The following is a 20,739-nucleotide window of genomic DNA, read 5'->3' as shown; positions in this document are numbered from 1 at the left end:
AAGGCACCACAAAGAATTGGCAAAGCCCTATAAAGAGCAGGTGCCTCCTACAACAAACGAAAAGATGAGGGATTATGCAAAAATGACTGAATCCTGGTCCCCCATAATAGACTGATAAGATTACCTTGCAATGTCCAGCTGATTTAACACCAATTCTGCACGAAAAATAACCCACTTAATGTTTAAATATTTTGTTTGTGCTCTCCTTTGCATTATGTAAAGACATTTTAGAAGTGAGGTACTAAACAATTCTTGGTTGGCAATGTTTTTCTGTTCTACCTAACAGCAGTATGAATGAGGTCCACCTTTCAGTTACCTAAGCTGTTGATCTGCTGGCCTTATCATGGTTTGTGCCATTCCCTAATATCTCCTTCTAGCAGACAGTCAGCATTTAGTGATTATCAATCAGATGGTTAAGATCATCTAATGATGGAGATCTTTGGGCATCTTCAATCCACCATGTGGTGCACCGTATGAACAATTTGGATTGCTGCAAGGTGGGCCATTCATCTATTTACTGGTGGGTGCAAAATGATTGATCAAATGTTGTACACTTCTTCTTTAGGAGCATCTCTGTTGTATTCTCTGTCATATTGCATATAACATACTTCCCTATGCATGGTAATCTTTTCACCAACTCTTCATTTGTGAAAAGAGAATTTTGTTAATTCCTGATGTAATGGCATCTGATTTCACCACATTTTGGAATTTGTAATGCTTCTAGACCTGCTAGTCTGCCTTGATATTATTGTAGCTAATGTTTGTGCACGTGGGAATTCAATTTTCTTGCCTGTAGGGGATTAGGGTTGCATATGGGCTGGTCTGGCGAATGCTTGTTCAGGTCTGGCCAGTAGCCAAGGATTTTTCGGTCAGCCGTGCCTGGTAGATAAGAAAACTAGGTCCAGGCCTGGCTCTAGCCTTTAGGGCCCAAGCATGACCCATTTAGTTCTCGGGCTTTAAATTGCAGGCCCACGTGCAGCTTATGGACCTCGGCTCAGCCAAATCTAGCCCAAAGATACCTTTTACACAACAATTATTACTTGCATGCTTTCCTCATGAAATTACATTTCTTACCATATTTTAAAAAAAAATTCATATGACCATCAGAACTCATTTCTTTGATTCAATATGTTAAGGATGTTTCTTCTTCTTTTTTTTTTCTTGGTTTTTGAAATAATATAGGTCATATATGACAGTTGAGCTGTACCATGTAAGACTACAATGCGTCTCAACATCAGATAAGGGAAGGGGTATGACTTCATTAGACAACCTCCCTCCAGCTTCCTTGGTTCTTTGTGAAGAACCATATGCTGCGGTATGAGTTGGCTCTCTCTCATAAGCAATATCAATTTATCTGCTCATCTAATCATTTGTTTCTTCCTGTGTTGGTTCATTATATATGGGCAAGTGGAAGCTGCAGAACATGTATGCATCACCTGATATCCCTGGGATGATATTTTGTTTCTTGTACTTATCTCTTTTTGTGACCAGGGATAGGAAATTTTCATTGAGATACAAACTATAGAATAATGATGATGATAAAGCTGGATCATACCTCGCAAAAGGATACATTGCAATGATGAACAAGCAATCATATTTGGTGGGCCGATATATATGTTGAATATGAACCTTTTCAGACCATCCAAGTTTTGTTACAAATTTGACCCATCTGAAGAGTTGAACAGCCTTGGCCACATCATCTGCGCTTTGGTGCCCATCGATCTATGGTTCGTTGCTGCACATGTTCCGGTTGCATGTAGACTTAAGCTTGGTATTCAAATTGCAAAATGTGCATTGACTCTTCTCCTAGTTCTCAGAAGGTTGACACCTTTTCAATGGTCGAGTCACTAATCAAATTGTTAGATAGTTTTATCTGTCATTGGATGGGAATAGTTGTCAACCACAATCAGGGCGTGTAAGTTTTATGTGAACTTCTGAGCTGTATGTAAAATCTATGACTTGAACCATAATGTGGCGTATGTAAATATTGATGTGTACTGCACCTGTGTACTCCTCTTTTTTTTTTTTTCTTTTTTTTTTTTTGGTCTTTTTATGACCTACTTTGTTGGTTTGGATTTCGGGCCTTTGATCCTTGGTAAGGTTGGTGCAGTCCCGTTCATCAAAATTATCAGCTGTCAAGAGTCCGAAAGTGAAGTGTCGACCAGAAACAACATGGAATAACTAGGCTTCAAAACCCAGTGAGTGGCTCAGTGGCAGATAAACGTAAATCCTGGTTACTAAGAACTGTGAGCAACTCAGCAAGGTTCTAGACATAACTACGAATACGTTAGATCCACCAGTAACGTAGCAACAACCAAATCATATTCCTGAGTGGGACAATCTTAACCTTTTATTAATCAATCCAGAATGAAAATTAACTCAAGTATTAAAAGTCAGTGATTGTGTGCATATACGTAGATGTTAGTTGTTTAGCCCTCAATTTAGTAAAGTCCTAAGTTGATTCTATCTCTCTAACTTGGAATCTCACTACCATACATTCCTCCAAAAAATCAACCATAACTTAAACAGTAGATGTTTACTTGCTTGGCCCTCAAGTTAGCATAGTCCTAAGATAACTCCATCTCTCTAACTTGGAATTTCACAATCATACATACTTTGAAAAAATTGACCATAACTTAACCAGTATCTATACGTGATTTTGGGTTCGTTGGAAAGCTAATTCATTAGGTTTTCAAATAGGACCAATTTCATGTTGTTCCGACATTGTTTGATACCTAACAGGTGGACTGTAAGGTAAATGATGTAAATACCAAGAGAAAACTTCTTTTCCTTCGAGCTTAGGTGGTACGCTTCCTCAGTGGCCCTGCTCCCTCTGTATTTCCTTTTTTCTTCCTTTAATATAAATTTTGTGATCCTTCAAAAAAAAAAAAAAATTTGTTGTCCAAGATAAACAAAGTAAATAAGGAAACTAGGAAAGCAAATTAAAGGAGTCTTGTACTGGGAGGAACTTCACATGGGACCCACAATGGTGGCAATGATCAGGTGGGGTTGAGTATCCTATAGATGATCAAGGTCCTCCTAAGTCAAAGGTGACAACCCTAATGCAATCCCATACAAATCTGGGCTTTTGAATGGTCCGATTGTGTGGCATCCAACAATCATGGCTGCATAATTTTTTGAGCCCAATGGGGGCTGCTTTAAGAGTCCACTAGATGAGTGGTGCGCGTCTGGTATCTGCCTTCTGCTGTGTACTGTGGGGAATTGGTTGTGGTGGAGTTCTTGTACAACTTGTATTGTATCTATAGATCTGAATATCGCATCGTATTGGCTGATACAGCTGTATTGTATTTATATTGGCACTATACGATACTCGATATGGGTCGTATTTGCTCGATATGAAAAACTTACCCGTATCGATGTATTGACACCGATACAGACCGATACAAGCTGATACTCTGATAAAAGCCCAATTTTGATTTTTTTTTTAAATTTTTTTATTTTCTCTTTGAAATTTCACTCATGTCTCTACTTATATTTTCATTTAAACTATGGAGGAAGCTTAAATGTTCATTTTAGGCTAGATCTAGACCTATTTTGGGATCAAAACAAATGATTTCAATGTGATTCAACAAATCGAAGCGAAGTGGACCATTATGGGAAAAATCGGAAAGAATGGTAAACCTTCACTTTCTTTTTGATATTTTTCATCTTCTTTTTGTTATATATCAATGTCATGTGCCCTAATTCACCAAATTATGCTTGAGTGTTCAATTAGGGCCCATTTAGTTGGCCTTCAACAAGTCAAACTGATAGACAACATTCTCATCAAAGAATGATCCGATACGCTATCATATACATTCCAAAATACAAAAAAAAAAGAAGAAGAAAAGATTCTTGAATATCTTATTATTCTCTCTCTTTTCCCCTGATATTTTCCTTAATTATTTGGCTTGATTTTATTTTTTTTCAATATGGTCCGATATAGACCGATATCGATATGCAACACCCGTATCGTATTGTTTTTAGGCTTGGCCAATAAACCTCCCGAGACCATATTCAGAACCATGATTGTATCATTTCATTTGATATAATTCAATTTGATCACATGACTTAACTAATGACATTTCACAATTTTTACCCATGGGAATAAAACCCCCAAAACTGTTAAACTTAATGGCATGCATGCCACTAACTTTGAATCTACTTCTATATAGGAAGTACAGCTGAATAAGGAAACTGTTGAACTGACAACTAAACTCCACTTCAATAGATTTCTTACTGTAGCATTTCTGGAGTGTTACTGATGCACGCTAATGTAGCATATTGCTTCAACTGATTTAATCATTGGTCCAATGGGCCTTCAGATATACTAAAACCCCAAGAAATGTTAAACTTAATGGCATGCATGTGACTAACTTCATTAGTCTACTACTATATAGGAAGTACAGCCGAATAAGGAAACTGTTGAATCGACAACTAAACTCCTCTTCAATAGATTTCTTACTATATAGCATTTCTGTAGCCTTACTGATGCACACTAATGTAGCATAATACTTTGGCTGATTGAATAACTGGTCCAATGGACCTCATTTTCTCTTTGCACCCAATATGATTTTGATGTATTCTTATCATGTTCTCAAGGGATGAATAATGAAATATTGTATAGTTCTCAAAATGTCTGATTGGATAATGCATTGATTCAGAATGTTCTTAAGGGATGAATAATGAAATATTGTATAGTTCTCAAAATGTCTAATTGGATAATGCATTGATTCAGAATGTTCTTAAGGGATGAATAATGAAATATTGTATAGTTCTCAAAATGTCTGATTGGATAATGCATTGATTCACTCATAAGACCTAAGGTTGTATGCTTCAGCAGTTTTGCTTGCTCTAAATCTGTATATGCTTCTTACTCGTCACAGTGTTTTGCAGATCATATTGAAACACTCTCGTGAAACTCACTGCCACTTCTGCTTCAATGAACTTCCAGCAGATAGTTTACCCTGTTCATCATGTACAATTTCAGTGTACTGCTCCCAGCATTGCCAAGAACAGGCAGGAGGGATACGATCTTGGAACAGTCACCTCAAACATACTATGCATGAGAACATATCAGCCGAACTTGAAAGTTACGTTAGACGCATTATCTTGGGCAATAATTCAGAACATGGTGTAGTTGATGCTGGCCTTGACCAAATCCCTGAACATGTGCATGAATGTGGAGGTGTGCATTGGCCTGTAATTTTACCGCCTGACATCGTTTTGGCAGGTCGAGTTTTGGCCAAGTCTATAGAGAAAGAAAGGCATTCTAGGGGGTCCCTTAAGCCCATGGAACATTTGGTATTTCTCACGGCTTGCATTGTGTACTGACAATTATCTAATCATTGGCCTGAGGATATGCATTAGTGTCCTCAGATCCCATATCTGTCCAATTGGACTCCATGGTACTGATCCAGATTGGTGAGATGATGGGCCCCACCTTGGATGGCTATGTCCCGAACATCTCCCCAATGGAACAATCCTAACCTGTCAATTCAGGGTGGATGGTTAAAGAAGAAAAAAAGTGCCATACATTAATGGTAAAGGGCCAAAGATTGGATTTATAAGATATTCCAACCTAGGAAATTTCTGGGACAGAGCCCATCAGACCAATGTTGTGGATAATAGAACCATGAGCCCCCTTTTGAACAGACAGTGGACCCTAGTCACTAGTCTTTTGTTGGGTTGAGGATTGTATAATTCCTATCTGATATGAACCTTTGGTTGTGTTTCTGAGTTTGCATCTTATGAGAGGATTTGTGATTGTGACTCATGTTTTTTTATCTATCTTTCTGTAGGATCTCTGCCACAATTATGTGCAATTGCCTTCGGAAAGCAAACTGGAGCTGCACATTTATGCTATTGCACTTGCTTATTGTCTTCAGGACTCTTATGGCTCTGAATTTCCACTGACTGGAACTTCTGCTTCACAGGCATGTTTGAAAACCCAATAGCTCCACAAACAAATAGAAGAAAACTCCTTGAGAAACTTTCAAGAGATTTGCATGAATATGGGTTGATGATCTCTTTGTGGTACACATTTCAGCATGATTATACGGCACACGTGATTGACGACCCACTGTGAACATACCTGGTCAAAAATCAATCCTGTCTGCTCATCAGGTAGGCCATGTGTAAATGAAAAAAGCACATGTTTGCAAATAAGTGGATAGTGCTCCATTTTCAACGCATTTCTTCAGGCCCATCTGATGAAGACTGGACCAACCTGATTTTTTGTATTGTAGGTCATGGTGTGCCACACCTGACAAATGCTTATCTCACACTCATGCCACCTTGGCATATGTTTGCTGAAGTAGACACTCATTTGTCTTTGCCTGGATCTTAGCATTGCTCTCTCTTTAGTTACTTGGGTCAATATTGATGAAGAAGCCATAAGATTTGTGCTGTTTTTTTTTTTTCTTTTTATATTTTCTAACTTCATTAGCAATATAGTTTTATTTATTTATTTGTTTGATTGGCGAAATATAGTTTTATTTATTTGCAATGTAAAATAGCAACATCTTTGAGAAGATATTGTGAGGGCCTTTCTTCACGACCCATCATGCTGAAATGCTAGGATGTTTAGTGTTTGCATCAAGTTTACCTAAATCGCTTTACTCCCCCACAATCCAGATCGTGGATCGGTTCCTAAGTAGGAAAAGAAGTTCATCCATACATAAGAGTTCTCTAAGACAAACCTCTATAATATACAGGGAAGGCATAGAATAATAGAAATTGTGGGGAGGCTGAGTAGGTCATTTGGTTCATAATGACAGCACTAACTACACCACGCCATATGTCTGCAGCTTTCGTCCAAGCCTATCTTGGTGAACCAGGATCATAGTCCATGCCAAGAAACACAAACCCCATTAATGCAAGTAGATACGCAAGTGTTTATTTACTTATTATTGTCCAAGCCTATCTTAGTGAAACAGTATCATAGTCCATGCCTTTAGATTTTTAATTAATGTAAAAAAGTCTAAAACTACCCTCAAGGGCTGATTGGACTAGTGCTTAAAGAGTAGGGGTTTTCAGTCTTTCCATTTATTTTATTTGGGTTTTTTTAGTTGCTGCAATTTAAAGTAGTTTCTTTGTAATTGTGAGTTGTAGAAATTGACTATGATAACATGAAACGAGAGGCAAAGGATGTAAGGGAAGTTACAAACATCCAAATATCTAACTTAAGTAAATTAACAACATTTTACTGCTGTGTCCTTAAGTCTTTCTCTTCTTCTATGCAGTTGGTTATACTCATATCTCAAATCAGGGTCAATTCTATGGCGGTTGTCCGGATGAAGTCATCAGAGTCGTATGGACCACTGGAGCAGTTAGGAAAGCTTTCAGCTAAATATGATGCTTTAACCAGCAGTGTAGAACAGGTTCGCTTTGTGGATTTTTGTGTTCTAAATATTCCAGGATGCTGGATGAGTGGTTCTTTTTTCAATTTGTCATTACGTTGATTCTACAGTGAGCTATATTCACCTGATTGTGAATGGTTCGTTACTGAATGATGCTTTTGTTCACTTCAAGTAAGCACATGTTTTGTCCATGCATGCAATCATGTCATTGCCTATCCATCTGTGCCTATCGATAGATACATGCATATTTGTATTTTTGCTATGTATGTTTGCGTGTGCGCCCGCACACACACAATCACTCATGTCACTGTAGAATTTATTATCGAATCTATTCAGCGTCAATATCCTGATACAACCAGGTGGGAGGTTCTCTTGTAGTTGAGGGAGACTCGTCCTCCGTTCTTTCTTAGGCTTCAGGGAGAAGTACAACAGCCCTCCACCCACTCACCCACACACATGCATTCCCCAAACTTGAGCTTTGTCCTTGATGCAAATTCTGTGATTAGTTCCAGAAAGTTTCAATAGAGGGCAGTTGTATCACAGATCTATTAGCAAAGGAAGGGGTTTATAGATCTTCTGTTTGTACATTGGTTCTTACCCATTACCTTGTTCGATCTTTATCTTTTCTTTTTCATTCGGTTTGGTAAAATCTGTTTGTAATCGATCCAAAAAATCAATAACCTGAGACATGATTCCCAAATATTTGTTTTACTCTTCTTTAGTTATTCAAACCATAGTTATGAAACTTGTCAAGTTGAAAAATGGCCAAGTTGAGTCAACTCAGTTGAATTTTCAAGTCAACTCACCTATTCTAGTTGAGTCACTTTACAGACTTCTTAAATTCTGAGAAATGTTGAGAAAAGGGTTCAATCTGGATTTGTTTTTGAGAGGGGCAACTTTGTATTTATTTATGATTAACCTTTTATCCATTGAGAAAAATGTATGCATAATCGTTTCTTGTTGGTTCATTACATTCTCATTTCTTATAGCTTGATGCTTCAATTTCTGGAAGCAAGCGATGCTTGTTGATTTATTGAGTTATTTTATGCATGGGTTTAAGGTTGCTTCAATATAACTACTTAATAAATGGTATCAACCTCTCTTTCAGAAAAACAAATGGTATCAACCTGTGTTGAGAACACTGGCTGATGTATTGGTCAATCCAAACCAACTGATAGATCATGGAGGATCAGTGGTAAAAAATATTAGCAGTTTGTTTTTTTAGCTAAATGATATATACTTTTTTTCTGGACTGATGCATGAGCATCCAAAAACAAGTGACAGGTTGGATAGTTATGAATCTTTAATAGGTACAATTTTTTAGGCTATGGCTCGTCCACGAAGTGGTTCACTAATTGGGTGAACTGGATCCATTGCAAAGTGCACCAATCAAGGGATCCTAATATTGATACCATTTACTAAATGGCACTGGATGCATTTCGATGATTACCTTTTCCTTTTGAGGAAAATGCTGGACCATTAAAATATTGCGGTGTCATCTTTACCGATGTGAGAATTTTGCACTGAAGCTTGCTTGCTCTGGAAGAATGGGGAAGCAGCTTCTCTCTCTCTCTCTCTCTTTTGTGTGTGTTGGGCACTACAACAAAGAGAAGATCCCCCAATATTTACATCAACATGTTTGAAAATTTCTAATTTCCTTCTGTTTTTGGTATATGTTGATATTTGAAATATACTGTAGCTACTGTTTACAATGCCTGAATTTATTATTGGAGCAATTTAGTGACTTCAGATGGTAAATGCTTTCATTCTATGGGACAAATTAAGTCATGAAAAGGCATCTTGCTGGCCAGATTTGTGCAGTTCAATCACCACTGATCCACTTCACTGCCTTCATATGGGGTGCTCAGTCTCAGCATAATATAGAGGATCCCTTTAGTATTTCACTGTTGTTGGCCACATTTCTGTTTCATTTTTATGATTGGAGAATTTGCAATCTGTGGAAGGCATGAGGGTAGGTTTGGAAATACAGAAGCTTCCAGGGTTTGCAGAATGATTTTCTGCCAAAATAATATTTTGTTTGTTTCAAGCAGTATTTGAAACCATATATTGTTTTGGATGCATAAAAGCAGAACATTCTGACCCACCATTCAGATTTAGTTTTCTCGACTGCCACGAATGCTCACTCCGTTGAGATTGAAGTCACCCCACCAGCATATTGGACCGAAAGCTTGCTTGGAAGTACTTACAAATGCTACCTTTACCTGTACTTTGGCTCTGCGATATTGTAACTTGAGATATTATTAATTACTTTCATTTAGTTATTATGTTTAATATTGCAATTGACTTATTGACTATGATCAACCTACATAAAAGACATGGATAGTGCTTGATTGTAATCAATCTATGTAATAGTCTATTACATAGTGCCTGTGGGATTTTTGTGCTCTCATTGCTGGTCCCAAGCCTGGATAAATGAGAGTTGCATCGGATTGGCAGCCAGCATGAAACTTATGCCATAACTTTATCATGTATCCGGACAATATGATTACGACGACGATGATGATATTTAATACGTCAAAATGGTATGTGTACTCATCATGTGTCTTTGTTGTTTTCTTTTGGCTAATAGGTCAGAGTAGGTCAAGCTATTTATGCAACCGGTAGTTTGTTTAATCATTCATGCCAGCCAAATGTTCATGCTTATTTCCTTTCACGCACGCTCTTTATCCGTTCAACAGAGTCTGTGCCAAAAGGATGTATGCTCGAGCTATCTTATGGCCCGCAGGTACAGTCCTCAACCCAAAGCTCTGTATAATATTGTGTCCTTAGCTTGTACAAGTGGGGCCCATGATGTTGTAATCAGACCATTGATCTGGTGGACCCCACTGGGTTAACCATGGCCCTGAAATCTCCTTGACCAAACTCCAACCCTCCACTGGTGGCATCTGAATAGATAGTTAAAGAAGTAGAGCAATGGTCCTTATTCAACTGGAGAAATGGTATTGGTTTTTAGTTTCTTCCCACTTGGGATTTTGGGGCACAGTCCGTCCATGGTGAGGCCATCACATATAACATTCTGATGACTAAACCATGTGCCTACTTTTACAAATTGAAAACTTGAGGATACTTCATGTCAAGGATCATATAATTCGTCCAACTTGTGATTGCATTTGGAGTGCTATTATGGGAGCAATGCCCTATTCCACTTGAGTCTTTTAGATTGCATTTGTCATAATATGCACCCTCATGTGTGCAATAACATTCATAAATGATAATTAGAGTGCGGAAATTCAGCCAGCACGTACTTTGCTGAGGCATACCATTCCCTGCATCTGGGGCACTTGCCTCAACGATCCAGTCTATTAATCTGATGGACCCCAACAGGGATGGGGATTGCCATAAATCTTTCAGATTGGGAGGAGATCCTATGTCATCATACCGTTGGCCCCAAATGTAGGAATCCTACTTCTTAGCTAACAATGTGTCTGAGGCTCAGACCCTATTATTGTCGCCGTGAAAAATTCTTCTTCATTGGTTAAAATTCTATTTCACTGTTTTGCAGGTTGGGCAGTGGGGCCTTAACAATAGGCAACAACTGCTGGAAGATCAATACTCATTTAAATGCCAGTGCAGTGGTTGTTCAGAACTAAATCTGTCCGACCTTGTTATACATGCTTTTAGATGCGTGAAACCTGATTGTCTTGGCGTGGTCTTTGACAACTGTATTGTAAAGCATGAAAAAATAGAAGCTGATTTCTCGCATGATGCTTCTGTTTTCCGTAGCTTGAAGCATTTGCCGCCGGTATGCTATATTCACCTGTGTTAAGCTCTTTCTTGTTCTCTTTGAGAAAGTGTCAAATTTTAGCTGATAAATTTAAACAAGATGATTAAAGATCTTATAACTTGTATTAATGCTTTCAAATTTTTCTAAGACCACGATCAACTCTACATTTAGGCCTGGAACGTACTTGGAGCATCCAAGCCATTTGTAGATGACCCAGCCAAAAATTAGGGCAGTGCACTCATCAGGTGGGCCACTTGTGTATGTTGAATGTGGATTATTGCCAATATTTTGTAAGCCCTCCATTTCTCTTATAGTGTGGCCCATATGCTGATTTGACTACCAAGGTATTTGAGCTAGGTCAGATGCTTGGTGGGGCCATCTGATGCCTGGTTCAGGTGTCCTACACTTGTGGCTGCATGTATCGGTGCACCTGGGCTTAGCAGAACTATAACATTGCATAGACATTGTAGAGGCTTATTCAACTTTCAAGATAAATAAGTAAAAATTATATAGGCTTATACTTAATGGTTACTTTTACTGTAATGTCTAAATGTTTGACAGGTTGGCAAAAAGGATAGAGAAGCCATCAACGAAGTGGCTCACCTCTTGTTTAAAAGAACTGATAGCATGCTTAAAACTGGACCTGGATACTGTTTGAGTTGCGGGTCTTATCGCGATCTAGAATCCTCACATTCAACAGCTAAGAATGCTCTGATGAATGTCCAAAGGTACTCTATTTAGTATTGCATTAGCATATTTACGTTTCCAAAATTTCCTTGGATCAGCACTTGTTTCAGTCACATGACTACTTAAGAAGATTGCTTATCTCATTTTGGATAATTGATTGATGCAATAGGTGAAAGGGCCAGATGGGTGGCCCAACAGATCTGAGGGTCTCCATGGGATTCTACGGACCTTAACAAAGCTGAAAATGAACGGCCCTCGTCCCGATCTGCGTAACTACTGTGGAGCAGAAGGGAGTTAATCACCCATCTGATCCTATGATTAGGATGGCTACCAGAAATGATTAACGGCTAAGATTGTTTAGAAGCAGCCTAATGGACAATTGGTATTATTTTGTTATTCCTCTCAATTTTCTCTCTGGGCATTTACTCAAATGAGTGCCTGTAAGGAATGCGGCCTCATTTATAAAGGACGGAATCAAGAGGATTAAGAGGAGTTTAGATGCGATTGCTGATAGGGCTTATCCCTATCACATTGGAACTCTTTGCCTTATCACAATCCTCTCTTGTTTGAATTTGAATTTTGAGAAAAGTAGATTGGAAAAAAGGAATATCCTCCTAGAAATATTACAAGGGAAAACTGTGTGGGACCCACTGGCCCATATCCAACAATAGGTGAAATGAGCCAAACACCCATTCTGCCAAATTATTCAAAACACATGTGATTTGTGAAATTTTCTAACTGATTGCTTTTAACTTTTTATGTCAAGCTTTGAATAATCTTCAGTGACATGGGAATCATTATGTTTGACTGTTACAGGTTGCAGGAAGCAGTCAGTTCAAAGCAAGTTTCAGCCAAAATACTCTCAGATGCTTTGAAATCCTTCAATCTCCTGAGATCGACAGTGCATGCATATAGCAAGGACATTGCCCAGGTCAGTTGCTCTTACCTCATGATACTCCAATCTCGTGGTTAAAAGTAGAGGAATTATAAGGTCCTCATGCATCTGGATGTAACTAATTTGTACAAGTGGGCTCACGGTTTGTTGATCCAGGACATCTATCTTATGGGGGTGACCCAAAATTCATCAAGATTGGAAGATCCTAAGCATCCACCTTCAAAGGTTGAGGCTTTGAGGAATTAACACTCACCATCAAGGATTAGATTTTCCTATTTGGGAGATTTAAATAGGATCCCCCATCCACAGCAGTTCCCATCATATCAATGGTCTGAATAACCAAACCATGGGTCCACTAGATGAACTGGCACATCAGAATATTCTACGGTTTTTCAATCGTCAAATGTTGTTCAGGTCATGATGCATGAGGACCCTATAATTCCTGTGAAAGCTATTAGTATATGGAATTATTGCTAGTTTAGGAGGGGAATTTATTGGAGATATCTAGAAGAGGATTGGCCTGAACTATAATTGTAATAAAACAACAGCTATGAGGGTATATATCCCTTATTATAATGATATAATAGTCCTCTTTTTTTATTGTTTTGATGGATGGTATAATAGTGTAATGTTGCAGGCAGAGGATAGTCTTGCAGAGGCATTTTCTTTGATTGGAGAATTTCAACCCGCAATCTGCCACTGCATAGCATCAATTGAGGTAAGGCTGCACTACCATTTTCAGTTTCAGGTAGAAGCATCAATGGAGGTAAGACCTCATTTTGCCACTGCAGTTGTCAATTCCATTGAAATTGGTGTTTCATTTTTCTCCAGTGAATGGCATTAGTACTATTTTTGGAAAAACACCCAAAAGATTCTAAGGTTTGGTAGACGGCTAAAAATGAATTGATCTCATTTTAGTTAACGGTAATTATGTATTGGCGATCTTGATCTCTAAATGAGCAAGGTGAAGGTCATTAGGAGTGAGTTGGTAGATTCAAGTGCAAATTGCAGGGCGCATCGGCGGAAAAGAAATTGCACATGTCAAATGGATCTCTAAAAGGGAAAGGTGAAGGTCGAAAAGGATGTGGACGGAGGTAGTAAGAAAAGAATTGATGACCTTTGGTCTAACTGAAGTTATGGCCCTTGATAGAGTGGAATGGTAAAACATGCTTCACATAGCCGACCCCAATTAGTTGGGATAAAGCTTAGACGACGACGACGACAACGATGATCTTGATCTCTAATACATGATGAGTTCATGTTAACAACGATTATGTATTAGAGATCAATATCTCTATACATAAATACTGTTAACTAAGATGAGACGAATTCATCTTTAGGCATCTACCAAACGGGCTGTAAAGGAATTGAATAAATGACGTTCTGATGACCATCCAAGTATGAATCACAAAAAGTGGCCAGTGGCGTTTTTAACCTCATCTTTGGGTCCTGGGAGAAATAAGAAATCCTCTCTTTCCTATTTCACACATTCTCCCCTCTTCTTTGAGTATTGGGAGTACCTAAATGGCCACTGAGGGAAACAGAAATGCTTCCCAAAATGATTGGAATTTTTTTTTTTAATCCTATAAATGTCTGTTTTATGAATAAGTCAAAATGGCTGAAACAAAACGAGAACCTCTATGTTTCAGTACTTATGCTGGTTACTGTACAGATAATCATGTTTTCCAATGAATTTTATGTACAAAACACTTAATTCCAAAGGGAAATAGAGTCATCTTCTTTGAACTTTGCTCTTTTCTTACTTTCTCTTAGTTTGGTAGTTCTCTTGAACTCCCGGTGCTCTGTAATATCTGTTGAAGAAAGTCTGAATTAATTTTCATTTTTTTTTTGTTGAGTTCATAGATCCTTGAAAAGCTATACCATGCCAGCCACGTCATCATTGGAAATGAGTTGGTGAAGCTAGCATCCATTCAGCTCTCATTCAATGATCGTGCTTCTGCAATGGATACCATAAAACGGTTCGATGCAATATTTTCATTGTATTATGGATCTCACACGCCGAAACTATTTCCATATTTGGAAAATCTCAAAAGAGAAGTTCTCAAGCTCGCTCCATAATGAGAAACCTTCCGTTTTATCTGTTCAGGTTAGTAGCACACACTTTTGCTTCTTGCACCAACTTTTTTTTCAGGGAATGCTAATTGCTCAACCTTAATACAATAAAGATCCCATTGCAATGCGTAACTGCTCATCCAGTATGATCACCATGGATGGTCCGTGACCTAGAAATAGGATGATCAAACCATCCCAACTGCTCAATCAGGCTGTGACACCAAGATGGATGGTTGGTCTTTTTTTTTTTTTCATCAAATTGGTTGACTAGGATAATCCAATCAGCCTGATTTTGGGGTTATGACCAGTTCATTGTGGGGCCTGCTGGACAAATTGGACCAGATCTTTGTATTCTACAAAATGTTCCCATGGAACTTGCATGTCATAGGTATGATCATAATCCATGTGCAATTAGAATGCCTCATTCAAGCGTATCTTCTTTGATTTTCACCCCTGTTTTCCTCCTTTTTTTTTCCTTCTGAATGTTACTTGGGTAAGAGATTGTCTGTGATATCTTTTACCCAAGTAAAAGAAGGTTATGGCTCCTATCATTGCCTTGCTTGGATGGTAATTGCTTATATAGGAATTCTGATGTCTGAGGAATTGTGGGGTCCTGCTCAGCAGCAAGCATAGTTTGCTGATGCCCTCAATTCTGTGCATGTGGTCCTCATGCTTTGGTGATCCAAACCATGCTAAGATCCATTGTGGATGAAGGATGCCCCAAAAACCTCCCAGATTGGGAGATTCAATCAGACCACTATTTGAACTATTGTCCATAGAATGTAGGCCATTGATGTATTTCCTCCTTAACTATCTAGTTGTGGGCCACTGATCTAACAGTTAAGATCTTCCAATCTAACAGGGGCATCCACCGTGGGGCACCTCACTTGAACATTTTGGCTCACCAAGAACTACATCCCCATCATGAATCGCACTCTTGAGTCAGCGAACTGTACATTTGCTGCTGAGCAAGACGTATAATCCTTTTGTTTATAACTTCTCCAGCACTTTAGAAATCTTTGAAGCAGTTATTATTCATCAAGGGTAGTCATTAACGTTTCTTGCAAAGGTAAAATGAGGAACATCTAGTGTTTATGGGCAATTCAACATCAACCAAAATGCCTACAGGATTGAATGCTATGTGATTTCTTGAAAGACTTGTTTTCAGCATTGGGTCTTCGTTCTAGGACTGTCAGCTCCCAGGGCCTACTGGAGACTAACCTAAACTGCAATTGAGTTCTTCTCTGAATTGAAGCAAATTGAGGTTTTGTGTTGGATTGCAACGCTGTACGCACACACTTCTTGAGGCACTTTTTTTTTTTCTTTCTGGCAGATTTTTGGGCACCGAAATGTATCCATGCTTGAGAATAGATGGATTAAAAATGAAGGATTCTGTTCATGCAATTGTCAACTGAAGAAGTCACATGTGTTTTGCATTCTTTTATCTTACCTACACCATTTCCAGGCTTGGAATTAGAATAGTTGGAAGATGTTTACACGAATACATCCTAACATATTGCAATACTATACTTTGTGAAATTAACCTTTGGATTTGGATCATCTTCATCGAAACCATTTATATGATGAGCCTCACTTCTTTTTTTCCCTTTTTTTTGACAGCCCTCACTTTGTATGGTGGAAAGTAAACAAATTAAAGCTCTCAATTGGACTACTTCAAACCTTTGATAATTTTACTTCTGTGCTTTTAACATGACTTGTCACCATAACCTTTTTTCTTTTTTATAATCGAAGGGTTGAATATTTAATCCAATTGTTTTTCTGGGCATCCCCCATCCAAGGTTAACAATAAGAAATAAATGGTTTGGGTCGTTGAAAGAAACCCAATCCAATGCCTAGAGTGCTGATGCATCTTGTTGTAATACGTCAGATGCATTCAGCCAAACCTCTAGTTGGAAAGAAGTTCCTTTGGAACAGCTTTCTAAATAAAAAGCAAGTGCAGAATGATTGCTATTGTGCAATTCATTGTGTAAGGCTCCATTTGGGTAAGAGATTCTGCAAAATCAGGATTAAGCCTAAAACCCTTCTTGGTGGGTCCCATTACTCCCAAGTCAGGTTAGCATCGCTTTAGCATGCTTTCTTCTTTTTAACCACAAGTTTGCAAGTTTTCAGAGAAAGTAAATAGGCTAAAAGTTGTGATTAAGCAGAACCAAGCAGCCAGAATCTGACATGGTGGGTATGGAGCCTGCCTAGATCCTGATTGTGAGGGACCCCCCTATACAAACGGAGCCTAAAAGTTCTATGCAATTCCCTCATGGTACACATGGCAAACATGCCTGGTGATCCGGATTGTTGATCTGATGGGCCTCCGTGTGGATGGTATGTAGGCCAAAAATTGCAGTGCGGGTAAATCAGCCCATCCAATTGTCGGTTTTGCCGGTTAAATGTTTTTTTTTTTTTTTTTGGTGACTTATCAGATGGCCATGACAGTCCAACCCCCTGGCCTTCTGGGATATTGCCTATACACTTGGATGCCCAGCAGAGAAGATACTGATTCCCCAGACCTCTTTGCCACTCGTGCTGTTAGGAAGGAACCTTAATGCAATGACCTGCATATTCAAAAGTGGGTATTTACAATGCTCCGCCCAAGGAATTCTACTTTCTACAGTTTACTCATGTTTTCAGGTGATCCAGGTGGGTTCCCATTGTTGAGTGTCCACACCGTTGATATTACTGGACCAACTCCAGATGGGCCATGCACCAAAAATCTCCCACCTGGGAAAACCCTAATCATATGTTTTGCAGTTAAAGAACAGAAAAAAAGAAAGTTAAAAATTTAAATTAAAAAAATATATATATAAATTTTTTTAAAAAAAAGATGAAGAAGAAAAAGTAGTGCGGCAGAAGTTCCACATTTGTCTGTGAAAGGGCCAATTTGTTGATGGCTAGGATTTTCCAATCTAGGGGGGACTTTTGGTTCATGGACCATCCATTTTGGGTACCATCACTGCAACAGTTTTGAGTCAGTAACCCATGGGCCCCACTTGTGCAAACCAAAAATACAAAGCATGAGCATTATAAAATACCTCTGCTTCTATGCAGAGCCACATTTTGTGTGTGTGTGTGTGTGTGTGTGTGTGTGGGGACAATTATTACTTCTCTTTCCCATATCATTTTCAGTCTTAATATATAGACTGAGCATAACCGTCTGTTTCTCTGTGACAGGTACGCTACAATGAAGGAGAGTGAGATCTGGCACCCTCTCAACATCAGAACCAGGAAGGTGTCATTACAAATTCTTACCCATCTTTACACTTACACCAACTGCCTTAATGACCTTATAGGGTCCTGCTCGCCAGCAATCATACAGCTCCCATATGTAAAATATTGCATCCATATGAGGCCTACGGTTATGGTGATCCAAACTGTTGATCAGATGGGTCCACCCATGGGTGAAAAATTCCCCAGACGTCTCCCAGATTGAAAGAGATCCTGACAGTTTGCTACTCGGCCTTTCTTCTGTTGTGGACTGCCTTGCCATCCATTTGTAAGGGATTGGACTGGAAACATTCAAGGGAATGGAGCTGGTAATGGGGCTCTTTAATTCCATCTAGACATGGATTTTCTGTATTGCTATTTTACTAGTTTTGGATTACTTACCATAAGCTTGGCAAAAGGCATGATCTTGGTCTTGTTAGCATAGATATGATGCTGTGGATGCACTTTTAGAGGAATCGAATGATCCTTGGCCGAAGGATATGCTCTCAAGTTTCTGCAACTGGGCCCGTGTTTTGGTGACCCTGCTTGTTGATCTGATGGCCCCTGAAAATCCACTTTGACCTGTGGCTTGCAATGGAGATGGTCAAGGAAAGTGCAGGAAAAATAGGTGATCTGCAGGTAGGATTTCAAATATTAGATAGGAGAATTTTAGGCCATGGTCTATCCATATTGGGGCCCATGAGATGAATGGTCTGGATTGACCAAGCTAAGTATGTTGTAGAGTGAGGGATTATAATAATTCCTTCTTATTTTTCTTTTTCTTTTTTAACACGCACACACCCCACACACACGCTGTAGTGGAATTTCACCACCTATGGGTACTCGAACCCTTGACCCGGTGTTGAAACTCCTGGGAGTCAACCACCCGATTATAATAATTCCTTGACTTGTGTGTGTTAGGGGCAAGGGATTATTCAAATGCTTGATGGTCTACTTGGATGTCTTGAAATTGGGCCATCACAATGCCCAGAAAAACTATGATTTTCAGATTTCCACTAATGATTGACTCGTCTTGAGAGGGATGTGCACTCTATAAGGTGGGAAGCACCTGATAGGTTTATACAACAAAAAGTGCTTTTTTGAGAGGGAGGGGCAATTAAAGATGGGGCTCACATTTCAGAAAGTCTAAACTAATGATGGTACCCACATGATGCATGGTCTAGATCAACAATCAGGCCATTTGTATTATGATATATGGGACCATCCATTTCCCTAGGCATTGATTGGACGGGTGGGGAATCCAACAAAATGTTTTTCTTTTTTTTACTAGGGATTAATAAATTAAGATTGGGAACCAGTGTAGATAAATGGCCTGACCATTTGTAGCATGATCAATATGGACCATCCATTTCTGTAATGGATGATCATAATGATCCCAGAAAAGTGATTTTTGAGAGGTCAATGATGGGATCCACATGATGAATGGAATAAGTCAATGATCAGATCATTTGTTGTATGACAAATTTGGACAATTCATTTCCTAACCATCGATCAGTTATTGAGGAATCAAGGGTGGGACACATTATAGATGGTCTAGATCAATTATCCTCTGTAGCACAATGGATGGTTAGAACCACCTGACATTGGGTACGATGAATGGTCCAGATCAGCGATCTAACTGTTGTAGTATAATCATTATAGTTCAACCATTTTCCTAGCCATTGAAGATCATTCCACAAAAGTGATTTTTTAAGAGCGATGGGCAATCAAAGCATGCACCCACATCATGGATGGTCTAGATCAGTGATCAGGATAATTTGCAGTATGATTAATATCACTCAACTTCCAACTAAAAACCAAATGCAAGCGTCACAAGTACCGGGAATCACAGTCACCTACTCTCCAACATATCATACAAGCAAGGGTTTATGTTAATACCAGGTTTTGCAATAACTGATGGTAAAAACATCTAGATCCTAAAGCTGGTACACGTGTGCCTCATTTCCACGTGCGAGATAGGTGAAATTAGAATCCTTCGTTAGATGTTGTAAGAGCTCCCTCAACCATGTAAATAAATATTGAGCGCTCAAGTTCCGAAAAAAGAAAGTATGTACGAACTGATGTTAAATAGAGAGAGAGAGAGAGAGAGAGAGAGAGAGAGAGAGAGAGAGAGAGCTCCTTTCTCAAGAGAGAGAGTTTAAGCTCCTTTCTCATTCATTTTCTTCTCCAGCTCTTTTGCTCTTTTCTCAATATATAGTCAGTTCCATTTTATCATGAACATCATGATATTAACGTTAAAAAATTAGAATTTTAAGTAGTTCATTTTATAATTATATACTAGACTTTTTGAAAGATGTATATATTAATTTATAATAAATAATTGGGATTTTTTTGACAAAATTCCTGAAATGCCCCCTTTTATTTTTCTTTGAAAAGCAATAAAGTCGAGATTTATAAGATTCACATGGTCTTTGTATGACATCCAATCCATCTAACATGTGCACCAGAACATGGTGATGACTTGAACAAAAAAAAAATTGGGTGATGGGTTAGAAGTGTTTGGATGTTTTTGGGTAGTATAAATTATTTTTTATGGTGTGGCCCACCAAATGATTGGATAAACCATATTTTTTTGCTGATCTGATTATTATTGTGGGCTGCATCTATTGGACTCCTTTGATGTCATATGCATACCAACTAGGCCCCACAATTCTCAACTTAAACATTTTCAAAAGAAAATAAAACAATAAAGGAGACATTTTGGTAGTTTAACACCTTTAAAAGCACTGCTCGGTAACTTC

General features: G+C 38.6%; 1 protein-coding gene across 13 annotated transcripts in view; it reads left to right on the top strand.

Moving 5' to 3' along the window:
- Window positions 1-18,399, top strand: part of LOC131224678 (uncharacterized) — a 38,503-nt gene extending 20,104 nt beyond the window's left edge. For 5 of the 13 annotated variants that reach the window (XM_058219965.1, XM_058219964.1, XM_058219961.1 and 2 more), the window contains 11 exons: window positions 1,197-1,315; window positions 4,897-5,304; window positions 5,802-5,936; window positions 7,245-7,382; window positions 9,952-10,107; window positions 10,885-11,124; window positions 11,668-11,834; window positions 12,610-12,724; window positions 13,326-13,406; window positions 14,552-14,795; window positions 17,945-18,399. In XM_058219965.1, coding sequence (XP_058075948.1) covers window positions 1,197-1,315; window positions 4,897-5,304; window positions 5,802-5,936; window positions 7,245-7,382; window positions 9,952-10,107; window positions 10,885-11,124; window positions 11,668-11,834; window positions 12,610-12,724; window positions 13,326-13,406; window positions 14,552-14,767 — 1,775 coding nt within the window. In that variant the 3' untranslated portion in view covers window positions 14,768-14,795; window positions 17,945-18,399. Of the gene's footprint in view, window positions 1-1,196; window positions 1,316-4,896; window positions 5,305-5,801; window positions 5,937-7,244; window positions 7,383-9,951; window positions 10,108-10,884; window positions 11,125-11,667; window positions 11,835-12,609; window positions 12,725-13,312; window positions 13,407-14,544; window positions 14,796-15,929; window positions 16,463-16,513; window positions 17,165-17,196; window positions 17,343-17,944 lie in introns of those variants that run through there. The other 8 variants (XR_009161117.1, XM_058219962.1, XM_058219963.1 and 5 more) reach the window with 8 other exon arrangements.
- The last annotated feature ends 2,340 nt before the right edge of the window (window positions 18,400-20,739 follow it).

Source organism: Magnolia sinica, chromosome 14 (genome assembly GCF_029962835.1).
Source record: "Magnolia sinica isolate HGM2019 chromosome 14, MsV1, whole genome shotgun sequence".
Classification (NCBI taxonomy): domain Eukaryota; kingdom Viridiplantae; phylum Streptophyta; class Magnoliopsida; order Magnoliales; family Magnoliaceae; genus Magnolia; species Magnolia sinica.
Note: the sequence above shows the minus strand (reverse complement) of the source record. Positions and strands in the feature narration are given on the sequence as shown.